The sequence below is a fragment of the Coregonus clupeaformis genome, chromosome 3 (genome assembly GCF_020615455.1).
Source record: "Coregonus clupeaformis isolate EN_2021a chromosome 3, ASM2061545v1, whole genome shotgun sequence".
In the NCBI taxonomy this organism is placed as follows: Eukaryota; Metazoa; Chordata; class Actinopteri; order Salmoniformes; family Salmonidae; genus Coregonus; species Coregonus clupeaformis.
Window position 1 is genome coordinate 32349922 of NC_059194.1, and position 23496 is coordinate 32373417.

The 23496-nt window shown below is 45.8% G+C and overlaps 1 protein-coding gene across 1 annotated transcript in view; it reads right to left on the reverse strand.

The window, feature by feature from the left end:
- Nucleotides 1–469: 469 nt before the first annotated feature.
- The window catches only part of LOC121544773 (5-hydroxytryptamine receptor 4), a 139517-nt gene continuing 116490 nt past the window's right edge, over nt 470–23496 (reverse strand). Inside the window, exons 5-6 of the mRNA XM_041854912.2 lie at nt 16736–16889; nt 470–1048 (exon numbers count right to left, since the gene is read on the reverse strand). Of these exons, the coding sequence (XP_041710846.2) occupies nt 470–1048; nt 16736–16889 (733 nt within the window). The remainder of the gene's footprint in view (nt 1049–16735; nt 16890–23496) is intronic.

Consider the following 23496-nt stretch of genomic DNA (forward strand, 5'->3'; position numbering starts at 1 on the left):
ATCTCTAGAAGAAGCCAAGGGGATAAATAAAAATGTTTCCCATTATAGTCTGAGAATTCTGAAATTAGACAGTTGGGTGGATGAATGACTGAAATGTAATAACACAGGAGCTTGATGTCCTACTAAAGCAACATGACAGTGCCTGACTGTATGTCTCTAACTCACCAAGTCTCACGGGAAAGCAAACAGTCTATTGTAGAGTATAATCTGTGTAAAGTAATAAAGTCATATGTCACTCAGGTCCTGGAACATGGTGGGAATGTTATGGCAGCTGCATGGTGGTCATGTAGGCTACAGTTCATCCACATGGACTTGATCCATGTCTCCCCTGCCTAAGACCCCATTCCTTTCCATTGGAAACAATATATTAATAATAAAATCTCAAGCTGAGGCAAACATCATCTGAAGAGTATATGTGGGCTGTGGAGAGTTAGAGAGTGTCTCTCAGGTACGTAGGTAAGGAGGGCACTTACTTGAGCACATGCGTGGAGCCGTTGATCTGTGTGGCCGAGCAGGGGGGCCCCGGTCCCAGTATGGATTGCCGCCTGACGCTGTAACGCTTTCTCCCACAGCAGAGGATGATGAGGAAGGCACGGCGGAAGGACTTGTTCAAGAAGGCATAGAGAATGGGATTGAGCATGGAGTTAATGTAGCCCAGCCACAGGAACGCTGCCCACAGCTGGTCGGGCACTGTATAGCTTATGAAGGGGTCCACCACGTTTGTGATGAAGAAGGGGGCCCAGCACAGGCAGAAACAGCCCATGATGATGCACAGAGTCTTGGCCGCCTTGGTCTCCGTCCGCATGCGGTGGTTGCGCTGGTGGTCGGCGCTGTCTGCCGAGGCGGCCGCGCCCCCAGCCCGCTGCAGCACACTGATTTGGCGTGCGTGCGCCCGTGCAGTCACATAGATACGCTGGTAGGCCAGTACCATCAGAATCAGCGGGATGTAGAAGGCCACCACGGAACACGTCAGAGCGTAGGGCTTGTTGACCATGAAGACACACGATGTCGAGTTGGCTGCATCACCGCTGAACTTCCGTTCCTCTATCTACCAAGGGGTTGGGATATGGTAACACCACACATATACCATACACACATACATACATACATACATACATACATTAGTTAATGTGACAGTTCATGGAACTTTAGTTCCACGAACACAGTACAGTAATAATTCTGAGAATAGGTCTATTACATGACAAGTTGATATGGATGAGGACCTTTCCATGAAAAAAATTGGCAATTAATTACTTCCATGGTAAGAGGATGAGCTTGTCAGGGTAGTCCACCATTTACAATGGAGTCCTGTAGGCTACTGATGATTAAGTAGATTTTCTAAACAATGAAACTTAAGGAGGAGTGCAATGATGAACAGTGCACAAACCAAACTCCAATCAATGCTATTTCCTGAGCAGACTGACTAGGTCCAGACTGGGAAAGAAGAGGTTCTCTGAACTGATCATTCCTCACTGTCCTCTATTAGCACCCTGACAGAACCTCAGGCCACTTTCACATCACATCTGTGCCTACTGCCTACGTATCCAAAGCCTATTGAGCTCTGTCAGGAGAAAATAAATAACATTACGATCGATGGATATTCGTGATGCATATCTTTCTTTTTAATCAACAGGAACTACATTTTTTCATTGGGGAGGCAGCTTTGACTGGGCTAGCGTCCTACCCACTGGGCACACACTGGTTGAATCAACATTGTTTCCACATAATTTCAAAGACATTACGTTGAACCAACGTGGAATAGACGTTGAATTGACGTCTGTGCCCAGTGGTTAGCGTATTTGCTAGTCCTGGCTCAGGAGCCAATATTAAATTAATTAATATTGGTCTATCTGTTAAAACTTGTAATATTCATCAGTATGCAGACGCCACTGTTATGTATGTCATTGCTCCAACTGTTGACCAGCTGCAATCTGAACTTGTTGCCTTACATGAAGCCCTGGTTGGTTTAAAACTTGTACTTAGTGCGGGCAAGACTAAATACATGTTGTTCTCTAATTCTTGCAAAATGTTTCAGATGGACTACATATTTATTCATTGGATGGTTCTCCCATCAATTGGGTTCTCACCTATAAATATCTGGGCATTTGGATTGACAAAGATCTGATACACTGCATCCTGTATCAAAGGGTTGGCTGGCCCTCATTGAAGTCCTGTATTCCCTTTTTGTCTACAAAGCTCTACTACACAAGCTTCCAACTTACTTATCTTTGTTGCTAAAGTATAAAAGAAAAAGCTACCAAACCAGCTCGCAGGGTTGGTTAACTCTTGAGTTCCCTCTCGACCAATTTAGGTAAATCCTCCTTTAGATTAATGCCCCCCATTTAGTGCCCCAAAATGTTGGTAATCAGGGCACCATTTGCTTCGTGTCCTCAACTTCTTTAACAGCTTGTTGTTTATTTGTGGTTCAAAATAGACATGCATTAGTATATCTACTGGGCCCTCTCGTTGGATGAAGCTTTGGCAGAGTTACTAACGACTGAGCCTGAAGATGTGTTTCTGCTTGACCCACTGATTAGTTGAGTATCATTTCTAGGTATATAGTTGTGGTCACTTGCAATGTGTAGACCTATATACACTGTGTACAAAACATTAGGAACACCTTCCTAATATTGAGTTGCATCCCCTTTTGCCTTCAGAACAGCCTCAATCCGTCGGGGCATGGACTCTAAAAGGTGTCGGAAGCGTTCCACAGGGATGCTGGCCCATCTTGATGCCAATGCTTCTCACATTTGTGTGTCAAGTTGATTGGATGTCCTTTGGGTGGTGGACCATTCTTGATAAACACGGAAAACTGTTGAACGTGAAAAACCCAGCAGCGTTGCAGTTCTTGACACACTCAAACCGGTGCGCCTGGCACCTACTACCATATCCTGTTCAAAGGCACTTAAAGGGGAAGTTCACCCAAAAACACTTCTGGGCCCTTTATAACACTTTCCTAGTCGTTTGTCAGTACCCCAGACAGTTTTTTGGTCCATTGCGTGAGTATTTAGATGTAGGTAACAAGCTGATTCTACTCCCGCCTTCCCCATTGAAACCCCATGCAACGTCAAAGTCCATCATAAATACCTCCCAAACACACGGCTCTGGCCTCCCATGACCGCAATAGTCCTTGTAATGACTTTCTTGGCACAATTTTTCAGCGAACTTATTTCGGTAGGCACATTTTTACCAATGTATTTTATTATTTTCTTATTGAAATCCAGAAAGTAGATTAATGCGCCCCGCGAGTCGGAACCCGGGACTTCCGAGGTGGGCGTGGTTGAAGCATGTAAACAATAATTTTCTGTTCTCACTCCCTCCCAGTATTTGCTGCCCTCGTGAAATTTTATTAGAGTAAAGAATGTCAGATCGAGAACTAAGAGGAACTTGGAGACCTGCCTTATTTTCAGAATGGTACTGTTGTGCCATATCAATTTGTGTAGGAGTATACTGAGGCTGAGTTGTTCCATTTGCGGGCTGACCGAGAAAAAGGAGCTAGAAGAGACAGGAGCGAGCAAATGTCAAGGAATAACAGGCTCTTCCCAGAACGCACGTTGACTGATGTGGCAGTTGCGGGAGATGCCTACCTTTACCAACAGTCAGGGAATGTCTCGGCTGTCCAGAATGCGACCATCTTATTCCGATAACGGAGGAGATAGAACATCAGACTGAAGATGCAGCAGAAGATGCGTAACTAAACACTCCGATTTCTTGTCTATCATCAATAGTGTATTGGAGACTTTCTTCAGAATGCCCAGGATCGACTGGAAATGACGTGCCACACCTGTCCAAATGGCAAGCTCTCTGAAGCGTAAATGTTTTGGCTAATATTACTTACAGGATATTTATATTACTCTCTAAGATTAAAATAAATAGCCTACCTAATGACACCCTTCCAACGGTATTTTCGTTAATCCTGCCTATAATGTAACTGGCTACTGTAGTCCCCTTCAAGTTTGTCTGACAATGATGACATGCTGGCTAGGTAAACAGTGTCTAGAATGAGTGGATAAGTGCCATAGAAACAGAATGTATGTGACACGCACTTCACAATTTGGGTCTACATAAACAATAATTGATATTAACAAACAGTATAAGAAGTATAAAGTCAATTGTTGTAGTAGAGAAGAACATGTTGCTTGCAGCTGCCAGTTTATCTTTTATACCAATAATCTCCTAATTAGCCTGTAAACCCACACACAAGAGGAAGAAAAACAGCCTCACTTGACCACTAACACCGTTTGAACAATGAGTTGGCTATACAGTCTTCAAGTATACAAGACCAAGAGAGTCATCAAGTCAATAGTATTGCGGAAGGTAGCCTTTCGGTTAAAGTTTAAGGCCAGTAACCGAAACGTTGCTGGTTTGAATCCCCGAGCCGACAAGGTGAAAAATCTGTCTATGTGCCCATGAGCAAGGCACTTAATCCTAACTGCTCCTGTTAGTCGCTCTGGAATATGCTTAATGATCCCTGAGCCTGTTATATTTTATGTGGCCTAGGCCTATTTATTTTCTTGATTGTTGTATATAACATTGTCATGCATATATTTTCTGTCTCTCTTGACTATACAGACTGGTCTCTTATCGGATTACCCTGGAGTGGATGCTGAGGGGAGAACATCTAGGTGGAGGCCAACGACGGGTACTCCCAGCCTTTGTGGTGGCAACAATTACATCTAACTACTCTGACCCCAACAGCAGCTACATTAGATTCCAGGAAGTTAAGCATATAATAACATTTTCAAGAAATAATAGTGTAGTTAAAATCATTTTTAATAAACAATTTAATGTTATTATAAAACATATAAAACAACAATTACACAGTATGCAATTGAGATCGTTCCACAGAATCCTACTCATTACTCCATGTGCTGGCTCACGCCTGGGAGTCAGCCATTGTCTTGAATGGATCAAAAACTTCACCCTGTGCAAAACACACCTACCCGGGCACCCGGGACAGATCAATCGAATCCCCTCATTGAATAATAATAAATAACAATATGCCATTTAGCAGACACTTTTATCCAAAGCGACTTACAGTCATGCGTGCATACATTTTTTTGTGTATTGGTGGTGCCGGGTATCGAACCCACTACCTTGGCGTTACAAGCGCCGTGCTCTACCAGCTGAGCTACAGAGGACCACATAGAACGGGTGTTCCCATTCAAGACAATGATGGCATAACGGGTGGACTGCCGGCCATTGCGAGCGTACCCATAGGAGCAAAATAGTAAGTAAAAGTAAAAGCAGGAACTGTACCCTTCAATCTGTGCTGTGATTTGTTGAATCAACTCAACAAATTAATTACAAAAAATACATTCCATTGCATGAACACTCACTACAGAGTTCCAAACTGCCGCTAGAAGCAACGTCAGCACAAGAACTGTTCGTCGGGAGCTTTATGAAATGGTTTTCCATGGCCGAGCAGCCGCACACAAGCCTAAGATCACCATGCGCAATGCCAAGAGTCGGCTGGAGTGGTGTAAAGCTTGCCGCCATTGGACTCTGGAGCAGTGGAAACACGTTCTCTGGAGTGATGAATCACGCTTCACCATCTGGCAGTCCGACGGACAAATCTGGGTTTGGCAGCTGCCAGAAGAACGCTACCTGCCTCAATGCATAGTGCCAACTGTAAAGTTTGGTGGATGAGGAATAATGGTCTGGGGCAGTTTTTTATGGTTGGGGCTAAGCCCCTTAGTTCCAGTGAAGGGAAATCTTAATGCTACAGCATACAATGACATTCTAGACGATTCTGTGCTTCCAACTTTGTGGCATCAGTTTTGTGCAGGCCCTTTCCTGTTTCAGCATGACAATGCCCTGTGCACAAAACGAGGTCCATACATAAATGGTTTGTCGAAATCGGTGTAGAATAACTTGACTGGTCTGCACAGAGCCCTAAACTCAACCCCATCGAACACCTTTGGGATGAATTGGAATGCCGACTGCGAGCCAGGCCTAATCGCCAAACATCAGTGCCCGACCTCACTAATCCTCTTGTGGCTGAATGGAAGCAAGTCCCCGCAGCAATGTTCCAACATCTAGTGGAAAGTCTTCCCAGAAGAGTGGAGGCTGTTATAGCAGCAAAGGGGGGACCAACTCCATATAAATGCCTATGTTTTTTAAATGAGATGTTTGACGAGCAGGTGTCCACATACTTTTGGTCATGTAGTGTAGCAGTCACACTGCACGCAGCCACCAATGATTGCATGACATGTTATTGATGGCGTTCCACAACATCACACTGCCATCATTAGGCAAGCTAAAGTTAGTTGCAAAGTTAGGCTGAAAAGTTTTGCCACCAGCTCCTCCTTGGTTGGTTTTTCAACCGGGGCGATGTTAGGAGATAGGTCTGGTGTCAACTTTGAAGTCTTGGTCTTTTTACATGATCTGTTTATCTTCCCGCCGCTTGACAGTCTGCTGGACCAATCAGGTTCTAAAGTTGAATGTCAGACACTCTTCTCTACCCAGTCCTTGGCCTGTTTGGAATACTCCATACAGCTTCTCGGATCTCCTGAAAAATGTGTAACAGAATAACAAAACAAAAAAATTAAAATAGTCCTAATTAGTCTTACCTTGCGTCCTCCTGAAAAATGAGGAACATTTGCCCCCCCTTTGAAAAGGCTGTGAAAAGGATACAAAGATAGAAGATGTGAGAAAGTAAACAAAGATAAAATCCAAGACACTATGGTTCATTGTCCTATCCTCATGTCTGGTCCACCACCCCTCTCCTTCTTCCATTCCCTCCCAGGCAGGTATAAACAGAACAAGTGATTGATGATGTTGGCTGGTTTAAAACAGAATCAGTCATTACATGTCAATTCAGGGCATGAGCTGATATTCAAAATGTTTTAATTGAAATAATGTAAAGGCTGGGCTAGTTTGTTGTCATTACAACTCATGCACCAGCTAGGGCCATAGCCATATATTTATCTATATGGCTCTGGCTAGGGCTGTGTCCTACTCATGGACCTTAACTAGGGCAAGTGATTTTATGCAATCAATAACGTTAGCACTACAGAAAACTATGATTCCTAGTAGAGAAGAATATACAATTTCTTATCAGTAATGTTATAATGAAAAAGGAAATTGCATCACAAAGCAAAGCAAGCAAAACAGTCAGTAGGACAGGATAAGGTTAATGTTACAGTAGTAGCTAAGCTAAAAACACCATGAACTAGTTAAAGGAATGGCAAACAAATAATGTAATAAATTACTTTGTAGTGACTAGCTACAGGTGTTAGCAACTTAGCTAGCTAGCAACATACCTTGAATAGTTGGAGCTTTCCAGTCCATGGTGGAAAGATCGTGGGAACATAACCCGGTTTCAACCGGTCCCCATTGTAGTCAGTGACCACAAAGTGATCACTGTACACGGTCAACCGCAGCTGGTGAATGACTTTAGGCGTCGTATCGTCACCATAAGCAGGATGACAGATGGCCTGCAGCCATAACATGCCTGACACAAAACTCCATCGTGGTCAGGAAAAGAGTGGAAATGTGTAGTGTATTTGTATCGGACTGGAACATTACTGCACTTCATTTTGGCCAACATCGCTCAGCTACTCAACTACTAATGTTATTCGCCGTGCCTTACTTTATTTAAGCGATTACTAACCGCTAGCTCCAATCTCTTTGTTTACTTTCATTCATTCTGATTTCCTTTCTTGAAGACCAAGTAAAACGCTCATTCGTCCCGCGTCTTGTAGATATCCATCTTTGCGCACGAAGTATGTCTTTGTTTTTTTATATGTTTTACATTAAACAACACATGTAATTGGCAATTCAATGCTGACACCAATTGTTGTTTATGTAACAATAAATACAGTTTTTAATGCATTTCAGGTCATTTCGGGAATTCGCATTTCATATAAAAATACAGAAATCTAAATACTCAAACAATGGACCTAAAAACTGTCTGGGATACAGCCAGGCAAGTGTTATAACGGGCCCAGAAGTGTTTTTGGGTGAACTTCCCTTTAAATCTTTTGTCTTGCCCATCCACCCTCTGAATGGCACACATTCACAATCCATGTCTAAATTGTCTGAAGGCTTAAAAATCCTTCTTTAACCAGTCTCCTCCCCTTCATCTACATTGATTGAAGTGGATTTAACAGATGACATCAATAAGGGATCATAGCGTTCACCTGGATTCATCGCTTTCATGGAAAGAGCAGGTGTTCCTAATGTTTTGAACACTCAGTACATATACACTACCGTTCAAAATGTTGGGGTCACTTAGAAATGTCATTTTTTTCGAAAGAAATGCTTTTTTTTTACCATTAAAATAACATCAAATTGATCAGAAATACAGTGTAGACATTGTTAATATTGTAAATGGCTATTGTAGCTGGAAACGGCTGATTTGTAATGGAATATCTAAAGAAGCAATAAAACTGGCCTTCTTGAGACTAGTTGAGTATCTGGAGCATCAGCAATTGTGGGTTCGATTACAGGCTCAAAATGGCCAGAAACAAATAACTTTCTTCTGAAACTCATCAGTCTATTCTTGTTCTGAGAAATGAAGGCAATTCCATGCAAGAAATTGCCAAGAAGCTGAAGATCTCATACAACGCTGTATACTACTCCCTTCTCAGAACAGCACAAACTGGCTCTAACCAGAATAGCAAGAGGAGTGGGAGGCTCCGGTGCACAACTGAGTAAGAGGACAAATACATTAGAGTGTCTAGTTTGAGAAACCGACGCCTCACAGGTCCTCAACTGGCAGCTTCATTAAATAGTACCCGCAAAACTCCAGTCTCAACCTCAACAGTGAAGAGGCGACTCTGGGATGCTGACCTAGGCAGAGTTGCAAATAGAGATTTGGGATGAGTCGGACCACAGAGTGAAGGAAAAGCAGCCAACAAGTGCTCAGCCCATGTGGAAACTCCTTCAAGACTGTTGGAATAGCATTCCAGGTGAAGCTGGTTGAGAGAATGCCAAGAGTGAGCAAAGCTGTCAACCAAGGCAAAGGGTGGCTACTTTGAAGAATCTCAAATATAAAATATATTTTGATTTGTTGAACACTTTTTTGGTTACTACATGATTCCATATGTGTTATTTCATAGTTTTGATGTCTTCACTATTATTCAAAAATTTAGAAAATAGTACAAATTAAGAAAAACCCTTGAATGAGAAGGTGTTCTAAAACTTTTGAACGGTAGTTGTCACGGTTTCGGCCGAGGCTGCCTCTCTTCCTTGCTCGGGCAGGCTTCGGCGTTCGTCGTCTCCGGAATACTAGCTGCCACCGTTGCATGTTTCTATGTTCGTTTGCTTTTGTCTGATTGTTGTTACACCTGTTATCGTTTAGTGTAATTAGTGTCCTATAAGTTCTCGTTGTGTTTGTCAATTGTTGTGTGTGATTGTTTTCTCTGTCGTGCGTTGCTGGACGTAATTATTGTATTGCTCGGTTGAGCTGTTCTCCACTGTGTTGGAGCGTTTTGGCGCACCTGTGTAGTGCGCCCGTTTTGTTTCTCGCCTGCGTGCGGAGTTTCGCCTTCGGGCTAGTTGGTGCGTTTCCCTTGTGATTTTCACTAAAGTCTTTGGACTGTGCTTCTGCGTCCTGCGCCTGATTCCACCACCACACCCACCTACAGTCACACTGACAGAATCACACACCAGCTCGAATGGAATCAGCAGGAGCCGCATCAGCACAGGAGAATGACCAGATCCTGCGGATGGGGGCCGCCCTGCAGGAGGTGATCACCACCATCCGAGGCTGGGAGACCCGAGGGACACCTCCACCGCCATCTTCCCTGCCCTCACCATCGGCAAGTCAGCCCATTCCCGCTCCGGAACCCAGAGGAGTTCGACTCTCGCTCCCGAGGGCCTACGATGGGACCGCTGCCGGGTGTCAGGGATTCCTTCTCCAGGTGGAGCTTTACCTGGCCACCGTGCACCCGGCGCCCTCGGGACACGAGAGCGTGTCCGCCCTGATCTCCTGCCTTTCCAGCAAGGCGTTGGAATGGGCCAACGCGGAGTGGAGGAGAATAGACGCTAACACCATTACGTACGCGAGTTCTCCCGCCGCTTCAGGGCGGTGTTTGACCATCCCCCGAGGGAGCGGCGGGGAGCGTCTGTTCTGCCTTCGGCAGGGGAAGAGGAGTGCCCAGGAGTTCGCCTTAGAATTCCGTGACTCTAGCGGCGGATGCAGGGTGGAATGAGCGGGCCCTCACCGATCACTACCGATGTAGTCTCGTGAGGACGTCCGTAGGGAGCTGGCCTGTAGGGACACCAGTCTCTCGTTCGACCAGTTGGTCGACATGTCCATCAGGCTGGATACCCTGCTAGCTACCCGCGGACGTCCCCGAGGGGGTCCGTCCATTTCATCCTCCAGCGCCTCCGAGCCGTGCCCCATGGAGCTCGGGGGCGTTGGCGCTAGAGAGAGGAGGGGTCGGCTTACGAGGGGGTCCATCTCCTGCACCAACTGTGGTCGGGGAGGACACACCGCGGCTAGGGTGCTGGGGATGGCCTCCTAGGGGAGAAGACGACAGGTCCCGCACTGGGAGTCCTTCCAGGTGAGTAGGCGCCCCACTCACCCAGAGCTCTCTGTTGCACACTTCTGTATACCTGTGCGTTTTCCACAGGTAGCACCTCATTCCCAGCATAAGGCGCTGGTAGATTCAGGCGCGGCTGGGAATTTTGTTGATAAGAAATTTTGTTTAGCCTTAGGGATTCCCCTTCTCCCTGTTGACGTCCCTTCCCGTTCATGCCCTAGATAGCCGTCCGTTGGGTGCGGGCTTGATCAGGAGGTCACGGCGCCACTTAGGATGTGTGCGCAGGGGGGTCATCAGGAGATGATCCAGCTATTTCTGATTGACTCGCCTGCGTATCCGGTGGTGCTGGGCATGCCCTGGTTGAGTACCCATAACCCATCTATTTCGTGGCAGGAGAGGGCTCTGATGGAGTGGTCTGCCCAGTGTGTGAGTCGATGTTTAGGCGTTTCCGTAGGGGCTACCTCGGTGGAGAGTCCAAACCAGGTGCCCGCATTGCACGTTCCCCCTGAGTATGGGGATTTGGCTATTGTGTTCAGTAAGTCGAGGGCGACGCAGTTGCCTCCCCATAGGCAGGGAGATTGTGCGATAGACCTCCAGGCAGGAGCTGCGCTCCCACGGAGCCATGTGTATCCTCTGTCTCAGTAGGAGAAGAGAGCTATGGGGACTTACATAGACAAATCTCTGAGACAAGGATACATACGGCCCTCCACTTCCCCTGCGTCCTCGAGTTTCTTTTTTGTGAAGAAAAAGGATGGTGGGTTACGCCCGTGCATTGATTACCGTGGTCTCAATCAGATCACGGTGAAGTACAGTTATCCACTCCCGCTGATTGCGACCATGACGGAGTCATTGCACGGGGCGCGTTTCTTCACTAAATTAGATCTCAGGAGCGCGTACAATTTGGTGCGCATTAGGGAGGGCGATGAATGGAAGACAGCCTTTAGTACCACCTCGGGCCATTACGAGTATCTTGTCATGCCATACGGGTTGATGAACGCTCCTTCAGTTTTCCAATCATTCGTGGATGAGATCTTCAGGGACATGCAGGGGCAGGGGGTGGTCGTGTACATAGATGACATTCTCGTGTACTCGCCTACCCGAGTCGAGCATGTGGCCCTGGTGCGCCGAGTGTTGCGGAGGCTGTTGGAGCACGACCTGTATGTCAAGGCAGAGAAGTGTCTGTTTTTCCAGGAGTCAGTCTCCTTTTTGGGGGTATCAGTTGTCTGCGTCAGGGGTGAAGATGGAGGTAGACCGGGTGTCAGCCGTGCGTAATTGGCAAACGCCAACCACTGTGAAGGAGGTGCAGCAGTTTTTGGGGTTTGCGAATTACTACCGGAGGTTTATTCGGGGTTTTGGACAGGTGGCAGCTCCCATAACGTCTCTTTTGAAGGGGGGTCCGGTGTGTCTGCAGTGGTCAGCCGAGGCGGACATGGCGTTTGGGAGGCTGAAGGACCTGTTTACCTCGGCCCCGGTGCTGGCGCATCCGGATCCCTCTTTACCATTTCAGGTAGAGGTGGACGCGTCAGAGGCCGGTATAGGGGCCGTGCTTTCGCAACGGTCCGGTGCGCCACCTAAACTCCGCCCCTGTGCTTTTTATTCCAAGAAGCTCAGTCCGGCGGAGCGAAATTATGACGTAGGGGACAGGGAGCTGTTAGCCGTGGTACAGGCCCTAAAGGTGTGGAGGCACTGGCTTCAGGGGGCTCAACATCCTTTCCTCATTTTGACGGACCACCGTAACCTGGAGTACATCCGGGCAGCGAGGAGGCTGAACCCTCGCCAGGCGAGGTGGAATATGTTTTTGACCCGGTTCACATTTAAGATCACGTACATCCCTGGGTCACAGAACGGTAAGGCAGATGCACTGTCTCGGCGGTATGACACGGAGGAGAGGTCCGTGGAGCCCACGCCCATACTGCCGGAGTCGTGTCTGGTGGCACCGGTAGTGTGGGAGGTCGATGCTGAACTCGAGCGGGCGTTACGCACCGACCCTAGTCCACCTCAATGCCCGGAGGGTCGGAAGTACGTTCCGCTCGAGGTTCGGGATCGATTGATCTATTGGGCTCACATGTCACCCTCCTCTGGACACCCTGGTATCGGCCGGACAGTGCACTGTCTTAGTGCCAAGTACTGGTGGCCCACGTTGGCGAGGGATGTGAGGGTTTATGTTTCCTCCTGCTCGGTGTGCGCCCAGTGTAAGGCGCCTAGACATCTGCCTAGGGGTAAGTTACTACCCCTGCCCGTTCCACAACGACCATGGTCTCACCTCTCGGTGGATTTCCTCACTGACCTTCCTCCTTCACAGGGGAATACCACTATACTGGTCGTTGTGGACCGGTTTTCTAAGGCCTGTCGTTTGCTCCCTATGCCGGGCCTTCCTACTGCCCTGCAAACGGCCGAAGTACTATTCACCCATGTGTTCCGGCACTACAGGGTACCCGAGGATATCGTGTCTGATCGAGGTCCCCAATTTACCTCCAGAGTCTGGAGAGCTTTTATGGAGCGGTTGGGGGTCTCGGTGAGCCTCACCTCGGGTTACCACCCGGAGAGTAATGGGCAGGTGGAACGTGTGAACCAGGATGTGGGTAGGTTTCTCAGAACATACTGCCAGGACCGGCCGGAGGAGTGGGCAAGGTCGTTCCTGGGCCGAAATGGCCCAGAATTCCCTACGCCATTCCTCCACTAACCTAACCCCTTTTCAATGTGTGTTAGGTTACCAGCCGGTTCTGGCACCTTGGCAGCAGAGCCAGATCGAGGCTCCTGCGGTGGATGAGTGGGTGCGGCGCTCGGAGGAGACATGGAACGCTGCACACGTCCACCACGTTATTACGCCCTCCGTCGTAATAAGGCGAGCGCCGATCTCCACCGCAGTGAGGGACCGGTGTACGCACCTGGTGATCGAGTCTGGCTCTCTACCAGAAACCTACCCCTCCGCCTGCCCTGCCGGAAACTGGGTCGGCGGTTTGTAGGGCCATTTAAAGTCCTGAGAAGATTGAACGAGGTGTGTTACAAATTACAACTGCCTGTTGAGTATAAAAGTATTAACCCCTCGTTCCATGTGTCTCTTCTCAGGCCGGTGGTAGCTGGCCCACTCCAAGAAAGTGAGATCTTGGAGACTCCTCCGCCCCCATTGGACATCGAGGGGGCACCGGCGTACTCCGTGCGGTCCATCTTGGATTCGAGACGTCGGATGGGGGTCTCCAATATCTAGTGGAGTGGGAGGGGTACGGCCCGGAGGAACGGTGCTGGGTGCCGAGGAGAGACATTTTAGACCCGTCTCTCCTGACGGAATTCCATCGTGGGCACCCGACGCACCCTGCTCCGCGTCCTCCTGGTCGTCCCCGAGGCCGGAGTCGGCGCACGTCTGGAGCCGCGTCAAGGGGGTACTGTCACGGTTTCGGCCGAGGCTGCCTCTCTTCCTTGCTCGGGCAGGCTTCGGCGTTCGTCGTCTCCGAATACTAGCTGCCACCGTTGCATGTTTCTATGTTCGTTTGCTTTTGTCTGATTGTTGTTACACCTGTTATCGTTTAGTGTAATTAGTGTTCTATAAGTTCTCGTTGTGTTTGTCAATTGTTGTGTGTGATTGTTTTCTCTGTCGTGCGTTGCTGGACGTAATTATTGTATTGCTCGGTTGAGCTGTTCTCCACTGTGTTGGAGCGTTTTGGCGCACCTGTGTAGTGCGCCCGTTTTGTTTCTCGCCTGCGTGCGGAGTTTCGCCTTCGGGCTAGTTGGTGCGTTTCCCTTGTGATTTTCACTAAAGTCTTTGGACTGTGCTTCTGCGTCCTGCGCCTGATTCCACCACCACACCCACCTACAGCCACACTGACAGTAGTGTGTATATATATATATATATATATATATATACATACTCAACAATGGATCAAATAAGCTGATTAGTAAACAAAACTTTATGAGATAATATTACTACTGGAGTGAAATCTGAGTTCATGCCTGAATAGTTTTATTAGAACGAGAGATACATGTCCTCCGTTAAAACAAATCTAAAGTATTTCCAGAGAAACATATATAAGCATAGCACTCCCTAGGCCTGTTCATTAGGCCTGTTCATGACTATAATCAGTTACCGACTCTCTACCCATGCTTTTCATTACATCAGTCTTTCCCCCGGTCCATTTGTTTTGGGTTGGTACATGGTAGCATTGGGTCTGACATTTTAATGCAGACTACCTGCTGTTTCTTTGTAGCATTATTATCACACAGTATCATTCAGCCAATGTCTTTCATTGAGCTTTCACTTACAGCCATTGTTTTATTATGAGCAGCAGCGGGAGATTGGACGAGATCTGCGTTCAGATTGGACAACATGCTTATTACGTACTCAGTATCATATCGTAGACACAGACTAAGCCCGCTCTGGAGGGATGTGATAGCCTGAAACAACTTACACATATCCTACATCACATTGACCAGATATACACTAAAAGCCTTTTGGTTGTGTGGAGGTGTTTCTTTGTCTCATTGACATTATATGGAATTAGTTATGTTATACAGTGAGGGAAAAAAGTATTTGATCCCCTGCTGATTTTGTACGTTTGCCCACTGACAAAGACATGATCAGTCTATAATTGTAATGGTAGGTTTATTTGAACAGTGGGAGACAGAATAACAACAAAAAAATCCAGAAAAACGCATGTCAAAAATGTTATAAATTGATTTGCATTTTAATGAGGGAAATAAGTATTTGACCCCTCTGCAAAACATGACTTAGTACTTGGTGGCAAAACACTTGTTGGCAATCACAGAAGTCAGACGTTTCTTGTAGTTGGCCACCAGGTTTGCACACATCTCAGGAGGGATTTTGTCCCACTCCTCTTTGCAGATCTTCTCCAAGTCATTAAGGTTTCGAGGCTGACATTTGGCAACTCGAACCTTCAGCTCCCTCCACAGATTTACTATGGGATTAAGGTCTGGAGACTGGCTAGGCCACTCCAGGACCTTAATGTTCTCCTTCTTGAGCCACTCCTTTGTTGCCTTGGCCGTGTGTTTTGGGTCATTGTCATGCTGGAATAACCATCCACGACCCATTTTCAATGCCCTGGCTGAGGGAAGGAGGTTCTCACCCAAGATTTGACGGTACATGGCCCTGTCCATCGTCCCTTTGATGTGGTGAAGTTGTCCTGTTCCCTTAGCTTAAAAACACCCCAAAGCATAATGTTTCCACCTCCATGTTTGACGGTGGGGATGGTATTCTTGGGGTCATACGCAGAATTCCTCCTCCTCCAAACACGGTGAGTTGAGTTGATGCCAAAGAGCTCCATTTTGGTCTCATCTGACCACAACACTTTCACCCAGCTCTCCTCTGAATCATTCAGATGTTCATTGGCAAACTTCAGACGGCATGTATATGTGCTTTCTTGAGCAGGGGGACCTTGCGGGCGCTGCAGGATTTCAGTCCTTCACGGCGTAATGTGTTACCAATTGTTTTCTTGGTGACTATGGTCCCAGCTGCCTTGAGATCATTGACAAGATCCTCCCGTGTAGTTCTGGGCAGATTCCTCACCGTTCTCATGATCATTGCAACTCCACGAGGTGAGATCTTGCATGGAGCCCCAGGCTGAGGGAGATTGACAGTTATTTTGTGTTTCTTCCATTTGCGAATAATCGCACCAACTGTTGTCACCTTCTCACCAAGCTGCTTGGTGATGGTCTTGTAGCCCATTCCAGCCTTGTGTAGGTCTACAATCTTGTCCCTGACATCCTTGGAGAGCTCATTGGTCTTGACCATGGTGGAGAGTTTGGAATCTGATTGATTGATTGCTTCTGTGGACAGGTGTCTTTTATACAAGTAACAAACTGAGATTAGGAGCACTCCCTTTAAGAGTGTGCTCCTAATCTCAGCTCGTTACCTGTATAAAAGACACCTGGGAGCCAGAAATCTTTCTGATTGAGAGGGGGTCAAATACTTATTTCCCTCATTAAAATGCTAATCAATTTATAACATTTTTGACATGTGTTTTTCTGGATTTTTGTGTTGTTATTCTGTCTCTCACTGTTCAAATAAACCTACCATTAAATTTATAGACTGATCATTTCTTTGTCAGTGGGCAAACGTACAAAATCAGCAGGGGATCAAATACTTTTTTCCCTCACTGTAGCTAGCACATAAAAAAAAACACTTAATGTGGTTTCACATAAAGTTCCATTTGATCCTGTTTCACAGCATGGTTTATCAAAAATCTGCAGTGTATATACACATTGATACAGACACATTAGTTATTACTCACCAAATGGTCTATTCCGATACTGTTCCATCCTAGCATTATGGGTAGGAAGGATATAAAGGTGGGGATTACCCAGCATCCTCCTAACATAAGAGCCACTCTCAGTGGTGTCATCTTATTCCTGTAGACCAGCGGCTGGCAGCAGATGGCATAGTACCTGTTGTAAGAAAGATGGGATAGAGGGAACTACAGTATATATGATTACATTCAATTCAAGCTTTTATTTCATTAGACAAAATGCTGGTCAACAAGTGTACCTTGCATGTGAAATGACACCTTGTGGAAAAACACATTATCCTTGCGTTAAAGACAGATAAAATATATACTTGTGATCTCAAAAGTTTTGATGATGCTTTCTAAAGCTGTCTTTTTCTCATGTTAAGAGCATACTGTACCTGAGAGTTTTGCTATATCTCTGATATTTTAGACATCAATGCTCTCTACCTCTCTGCTGGGAAAGTGCTATTAGAGGGAAAGTGCTATGATCATTAAATTATTTGCAACAAGCAATTGGATTCTGAAATCCCTGAAATGTCTTCAGCCACAAATTGCTACTTGGCCTGGCTGAACCCACTGTCTGTAGAGTTTGAGAGGTTAACCCTACCTGATGTCCCAGAGACCTCAAATGTTGACTTCCTTTTTCTCTTTAAGGGACTTCAGGTTACAACATGACCACACAGCAACCAGGTCGAAGCTCTCAGATGTGATTGCTTTATGATTGGTTTTTAACTGATCGTTGACATTTGACAGTTCAATTCATTACTATTCCACTAAATAGAAAAAAACACAGAGATTGATCATTCCTTGCATATGTTGGCACTATTTCACTGTAATATTTTCCCCACTGGATGGGGTTTATCTCAAACATCACATTAATTCTCAACCGGGTCACAGGGGTGGCCACCTGGTGGGTAGGCTTGTGGATGAGCAGCTTGTCACGTAGACTTTGATGTAGGCTCCAGAGTGGTAAACCTCTCCCTCTCTGACTAGCTAGTCTGGGTACCAGTCTCTTTAGCTAATGTTCCACTCCTTGCCACTCCTGTCATTTGCCAAAGAGAATGATTTACGGTGCAGTTGCTGATTGGTAGTTGGAAACATGACAACGTAATGGAACATGGGGTGCACACAATATTATAATTTTAAGAATAACAACAAACAATACCATTACGACCTGGTGTGGTCATTCCTTTGTGAGAAGGTTCTCCCATCTCCACAGAGAAACTCTGGAGCTCTGTCAGAGTGACCATTGGGTTCTTGGTCACCTCCCTGACCAAGGCCATTCTCCCCCAATTGCTCAGTTTGGCCGGGCGGCCAGCTCTAGGAAGAGTCTTGGTGGTTTCAACCTTCTTCCATTTAAGAATGATGGAGGCCACTGTGTTCTTGGGGACCTTCAATGCTGCAGAAATGTTTTGGTTACTCTTTCCCAGATCTGTGACTCGACACAATTCTGTCTCGGAGCTCTATGGACAATTCCTTCAACCTCAAAGGTTGGTTTTGCTCTGACATGAACTGCCAACTGTGGGACCTTATATAGACAGGTGTGTGCCTTTCCAAATCATGTCCAATCAATTGAATTTACCACAGGTGGACTCCAATCAAGTTGTAGAAACATCTGAAGGATGATCAATGGAAACAGGATGCATCTGAGCTCAATTTCGAGTCTAATAGCAAAGGGTCTGAATACTTATGCAAATAAGGTATTTCTGTTTTTTATGTTTAATATATCTGCAGAAATATCTAAAAACTAGTTTTTGCCTTGTCATTGTGGGGTTTTGTGTGTAGATTGCTGAGGTTGATTAATTATTTAATCCATTTTAGAATAAGGCTGTAACGTAACAAAATGTGGAAAAAGTCAAGGGGTCTGAATATTTTCCGAAGGCACTTTAGCTAGGTGGGACAACCACATATCACAGTCATAGTAAGTACATTTCTCCTCAATAACGTAGCTATCAGCTAAGTCAGAGATAGTAAAAAATAAAATAAAAAGTGTCAGTGTTAGTTAATGAAAGGCATTCTATTTTTTCTTTTTCGGGGGGAGGGGAGGGTGAGAAGGTGGGGTGAGGGGGCGTGTTGTGGGATTATTTAAGATACTCTTTGAAGAGGTAGGGTTTCAGATGTTTTCAGAAGATGGGCAGGGAGTCTGCTGTCCTAACTTCAGGGGGAAGCTGGTTCCACCATTTGGGTGCAAGGGCAGAGAAGAGTTTGGACTGGGCTGAGCGGGAGCTGCCCTCCCATAGGGGTGGCAGGGCCAAAAGACCAGAGGTGGCAGAACAGAGTGCTCGGGTTGGGGTGTATGGTTTGAGCAAAGCCTGAACGTAGGGAGGGGCAGTTCGTAGGCAAGTACCATGGTCTTGTAGTGGAGGAGAGCTTCAATTGGAAGCCAGTGGAGTGTGCAGAGCATTCTGCATTCTGGATAAGTTGCATGGGTTTGATGGCAAAAGCGGGGAGCCCAGCCAACACCGAGTTGCAGTAGTACAGACGGGAGATGTGGATTAGGACCAGTGCCGCTACCTGTGTGAGGTAGGGTCGTACTCTACGGATGTTGTAGAGCATGAACCTGCAGGAGTGAGTCACTGCTTTGATGTTTGCAGAGAACGACAGGGTGTTGTCCAGGATCACGCCAATTTTCTTTGCACTCTGAGAGGGGGACACCGTGGAATTGTCAACCGTGATGGAGAGGTCTTTGAGCGGGCAGGCCTTCCCCGGGAGGAAGAACAGCTCTGTCATGTCGAGGTTGAGCTTGAGGTGGTGGGCTGACATCCAAGCTGAGATATCTGCCAGGCATGCAGAGATGCGTGTCGCCACCTGGGTGTCAGAAGGGGGGAAGGAGAAAAGTAGTTGAGTGTCATCTGCATAGCAATGATAGGACAGGCCATGTGAGGATATGACGGCGCTGAGTGACTTGGTGTATAGAGAGAAGTTGAGAGGGCCTAGAACTGAGCCCTGGTGGACACCAGTTGTGAGAGTACGTGGAGCAGACACAGATCCTCTCCACGTCACCTGGTAGGAGCGGCCTGCCAGGTAGGATGCAATCCAAGAGCGTGCAGAGCCTGAGACTCCCAGCCCTGAGAGGGTGGAGAGGAGGATCTGATGGTTCACAGTGTCAAAGGCAGTGGATAGATCTAGGAGGATGAGAACAGAGGATAGAGATTTAGCTTTGGCAGTGTGGAGAGCCTCCATGACACAGAGAAGAGCAGTCTCGGTTGAGTGACCCGTCTTGAAGCCTGACGGGTTAGGGTCAAGAAGATCATTCTGAGAGAGATAGCGAGAGAGTTGGTCAGAGACAGCACACTCAAGTGTTTTGGAAAGAAAAGAAAGAAGTGATACCAGTCTGTAGTCCCCTGTCTTCTGAGCTGAATATTCTGAGGCCACAGGCTCCCCACAGTCAATCAGTTCTTCCATCCCTGTGCAGTATTCAGTCTCTGGCCAAAAACCATCGCTGTAGTTGTTCACCCCTCGGCTTGGTGTGACATTCCTGGCATGTGTTCATCACATTTTGTCCTAGCAAAACTGGGGCCTACTGTAAGGGATCACAATACACAGGTCTTTCTGTCTCACTGTGCCACAGCACTGCCCGCTGCAGCCCATTGCAGCCTGACACATCTTCAAGGCACTACTATATTTACTCTCACTCTCACTGTTGATTTGACTCTGTCACCCTGAGGCTGTTTTCATGACTCAGAGGGATGTTAGTGAGGTCATTTCATATTTCATTGCAGGTGAACTGAACTGGAGTCACCAACTGTTAACAACATAAATGAGCAGACCACCTGATTAGTCGGTCCGATGCAAAAAGCTGACACATCTGAAAGAAAATAGTCCCAGGCCGGTTTTCCCGGAGTTCTATGCAGCAGTTTTGTACTCACAAACTAGGATGCTTTTTATGTGCCTGCCTGTGTCTCTTGAGTAATGAGTTCAATATGGCTCTGAAACAGCATGACTGTATTAATAAAATGTTTGTGAGTCTAGGTTAGATGCATGAGAGAGCATGGCTGTATGTGTGCACTGTGCTGCTTATCGTCTCAGCTAGCCAAAACCTGGCCTGTGTGTCAGAGTGCCAGTGGCACAGCAGCAGTGTGGATTGTTGACAGCAGGCCAGCCTTCTACATCTGTTCACCTGGCTTATTGAGCTCACTTTGGCAACCAATAGCTACTTATAGGACATATAATGGAAAACAGATGGGACCAACAAACCAGGCACTTACACTTTAATTACATGTGATCCATGTGATCAAGTTTGCTGCTGTAAGTAGTCAAGGTTGGAGTTTAATTTAAGAGACAGGAATGAACAGTAAAAAATGAAATAAAAAATCCTCACTCTTCGGATGGCTGCGTTTAATGACGGAGAAATGAAAAGTGTGACCAATCTGCATGTGAAATTAGGGAGCAAAACATCCTTCACTTCTCCCCTTCATCCTAAATGCATGTTTTCAATGTTTGAGTGATCCATCATTAATTTCAAATCTTCCTTCAGGTCTTATGCTTGGATGGAATAGGGCATTATAGGAAGTTGTGTAAAACAAAATTCCAAGCTCTGCTGGCACCGCACAAATGTATACTGAACAAAAACATAAACACAATATGCAACAATTTCAAAGATTTTACTGAGTTACAGTTCATATGAGGAAATCTGTCAATTTAAATAAATAAATTAGGCCCTAATCTATGGATTTCACATGACTGGGAATACAGATATGCATCTGTTGGTCACAGATACCTTAAAAAAATGGGCCTCACAATGAGCCTCAGGATCTCATCACTGTGTTTTTGTGCATTCAAATTGCCATCGATAAAATGCAATTGTGTTCATTGTCCGTAGCTTATACATTACCCCACCGCCACCTTGGGGCACTCTGTTCACAACGTTGACATCAGCAAAACGCTCGCCCACATGACGCCATACACATGGTCTGCGGTTGTGAGGCCGGTTGGACGTACTGCCAAATTCTCTAAAATGACATTGGAGGCGGCTTATGGTAGAGAAATGAACATTCAATTCTCTGGCAACAGCTCTGGTGGACATTCCTACAGTCAGCATGCCAATTGCACGCTCCGTCAAAACTTGAGACATCTGTGGCATTGTGTTGTAACAAAACTGCACATTTAGAGTGGCCTTTTATTGCTCCCAGCACAAGGTGCATCTGTGTAATGATCATGCTGTTTAATCAGCTTCTTGATATGTCACACCTGTCAGATGGATAACTTATCTTGGCAAAGGAGAAATGCTCACTAACAGGGATGTAAACAAATTTGTGCCAAAACATTTAGAGAAATACCCTTTTTGTGCGTATGGAAGATTTCTGGGATCTTTTATTTCAGCTCATGAAACATGGGACCAACACTTTACATGTTGTGTTTATATTTTTGTTCAGTATATGTTGTGGAGAAATTAACCTGAAGGCAAATGAAAAGCAGACATCTGTGCTGTACGAGCAGAGACCAAAGCGCTAGCTACGAACATTTTATTTCAACCCTCTTCTATGAAAGAGAAACAGATTGTCCATTCAGGCTCTCTTGCCTTTTTTAAATACACCACCCTTAGTAAAACATAATGTATCTCATGTAGCCTTTCTATTTTGCTGATCTGATATATATTTACTGCTTAGAAGACCGCTGCATTAAAAAACACAGCAGTCTTTCTAGTGTTCACTGTAGCAATTTTTTGTCCTTTTCATTTGTATTCACTCACTGACTGTCTACAAATGAATGGCTGTATATCCTGAAGCTTTTCAGTTTTTCTCTTTGTCAATATCAAGGACTTACTGTCACAGTGAACTGAAGATCTCTGGAAAAAATGTATGATACCAGAAAGACTACATAAAAAAATACTCAAATTCTTATTCTTCTCAAAGCAATTGTTCTATAAAGAGTATGGCTGTCTGAGCATGTGCAAACACGGATGACTACTAGTATACAGTGGAGCACAGAGAGTTGGGGTGCGTGACCTGATAACATTCATCCACTATTCATGTACTGTACTACAAGACCCTAAATAATTTGGTGTCTCATTGAAATTCCTATGAAGAAAAAAAAGGCAGAAAAAATTACTTGAAAAGGCCAATTAGAGAACAACAAAATGACTCTCGCCTACAGCGCATGTAAACACACTACGCTCTCTAAATCAGTTTAATCGAAGAATAGAATTTGAACATTTAAGGCTTGAGGGGCAGATTGGAAATATGAGAGGAGAGAGAGCCGTTTGGACTCAGGTCAGTCCATGTTTTACACCCTTTTAAAGGAAATGACATCGCTAATATTGTTTTATGCGATAACTAAGTGACTGCCCAAAGAACTGCCAGGCGAGAGACCATTTCTGTTGCATTTTTCTTACTCGTAAAGACTTACAATGGCAAATGGGTTGTGAAATGGCCAAAATGAGTCTGTTTCTCTTTTCCGGCAAGATTCATGATTGTCTGAACTGGCTGGTAGCAGTCCTAGCTTACTGGAACCTCCCCTGGAGCTTGCAGCTTGACGCACACTAGAGTTGTGCAATATAGAAGAGAGCTTACTTCACTTCACTGAGCATTGAGGGATGAAACGATGAATAAATGGAACCGCCATACGTCACATCATTCATTCTCAAATAATGAAATCCGCCGTTCACCTTAAACACATTTCCTTTTCGTGTACACTCTTCTCTCCATGGAAAGGTGTGTGTGCTCTCAATAAAACAACTATAGAATATAGCCAGCAAAATTCCATCTGCCATTAACATTAATTGAAGAGCTATCAGTGGGTTAAACTTAACAGCCATCTCTTCTCTG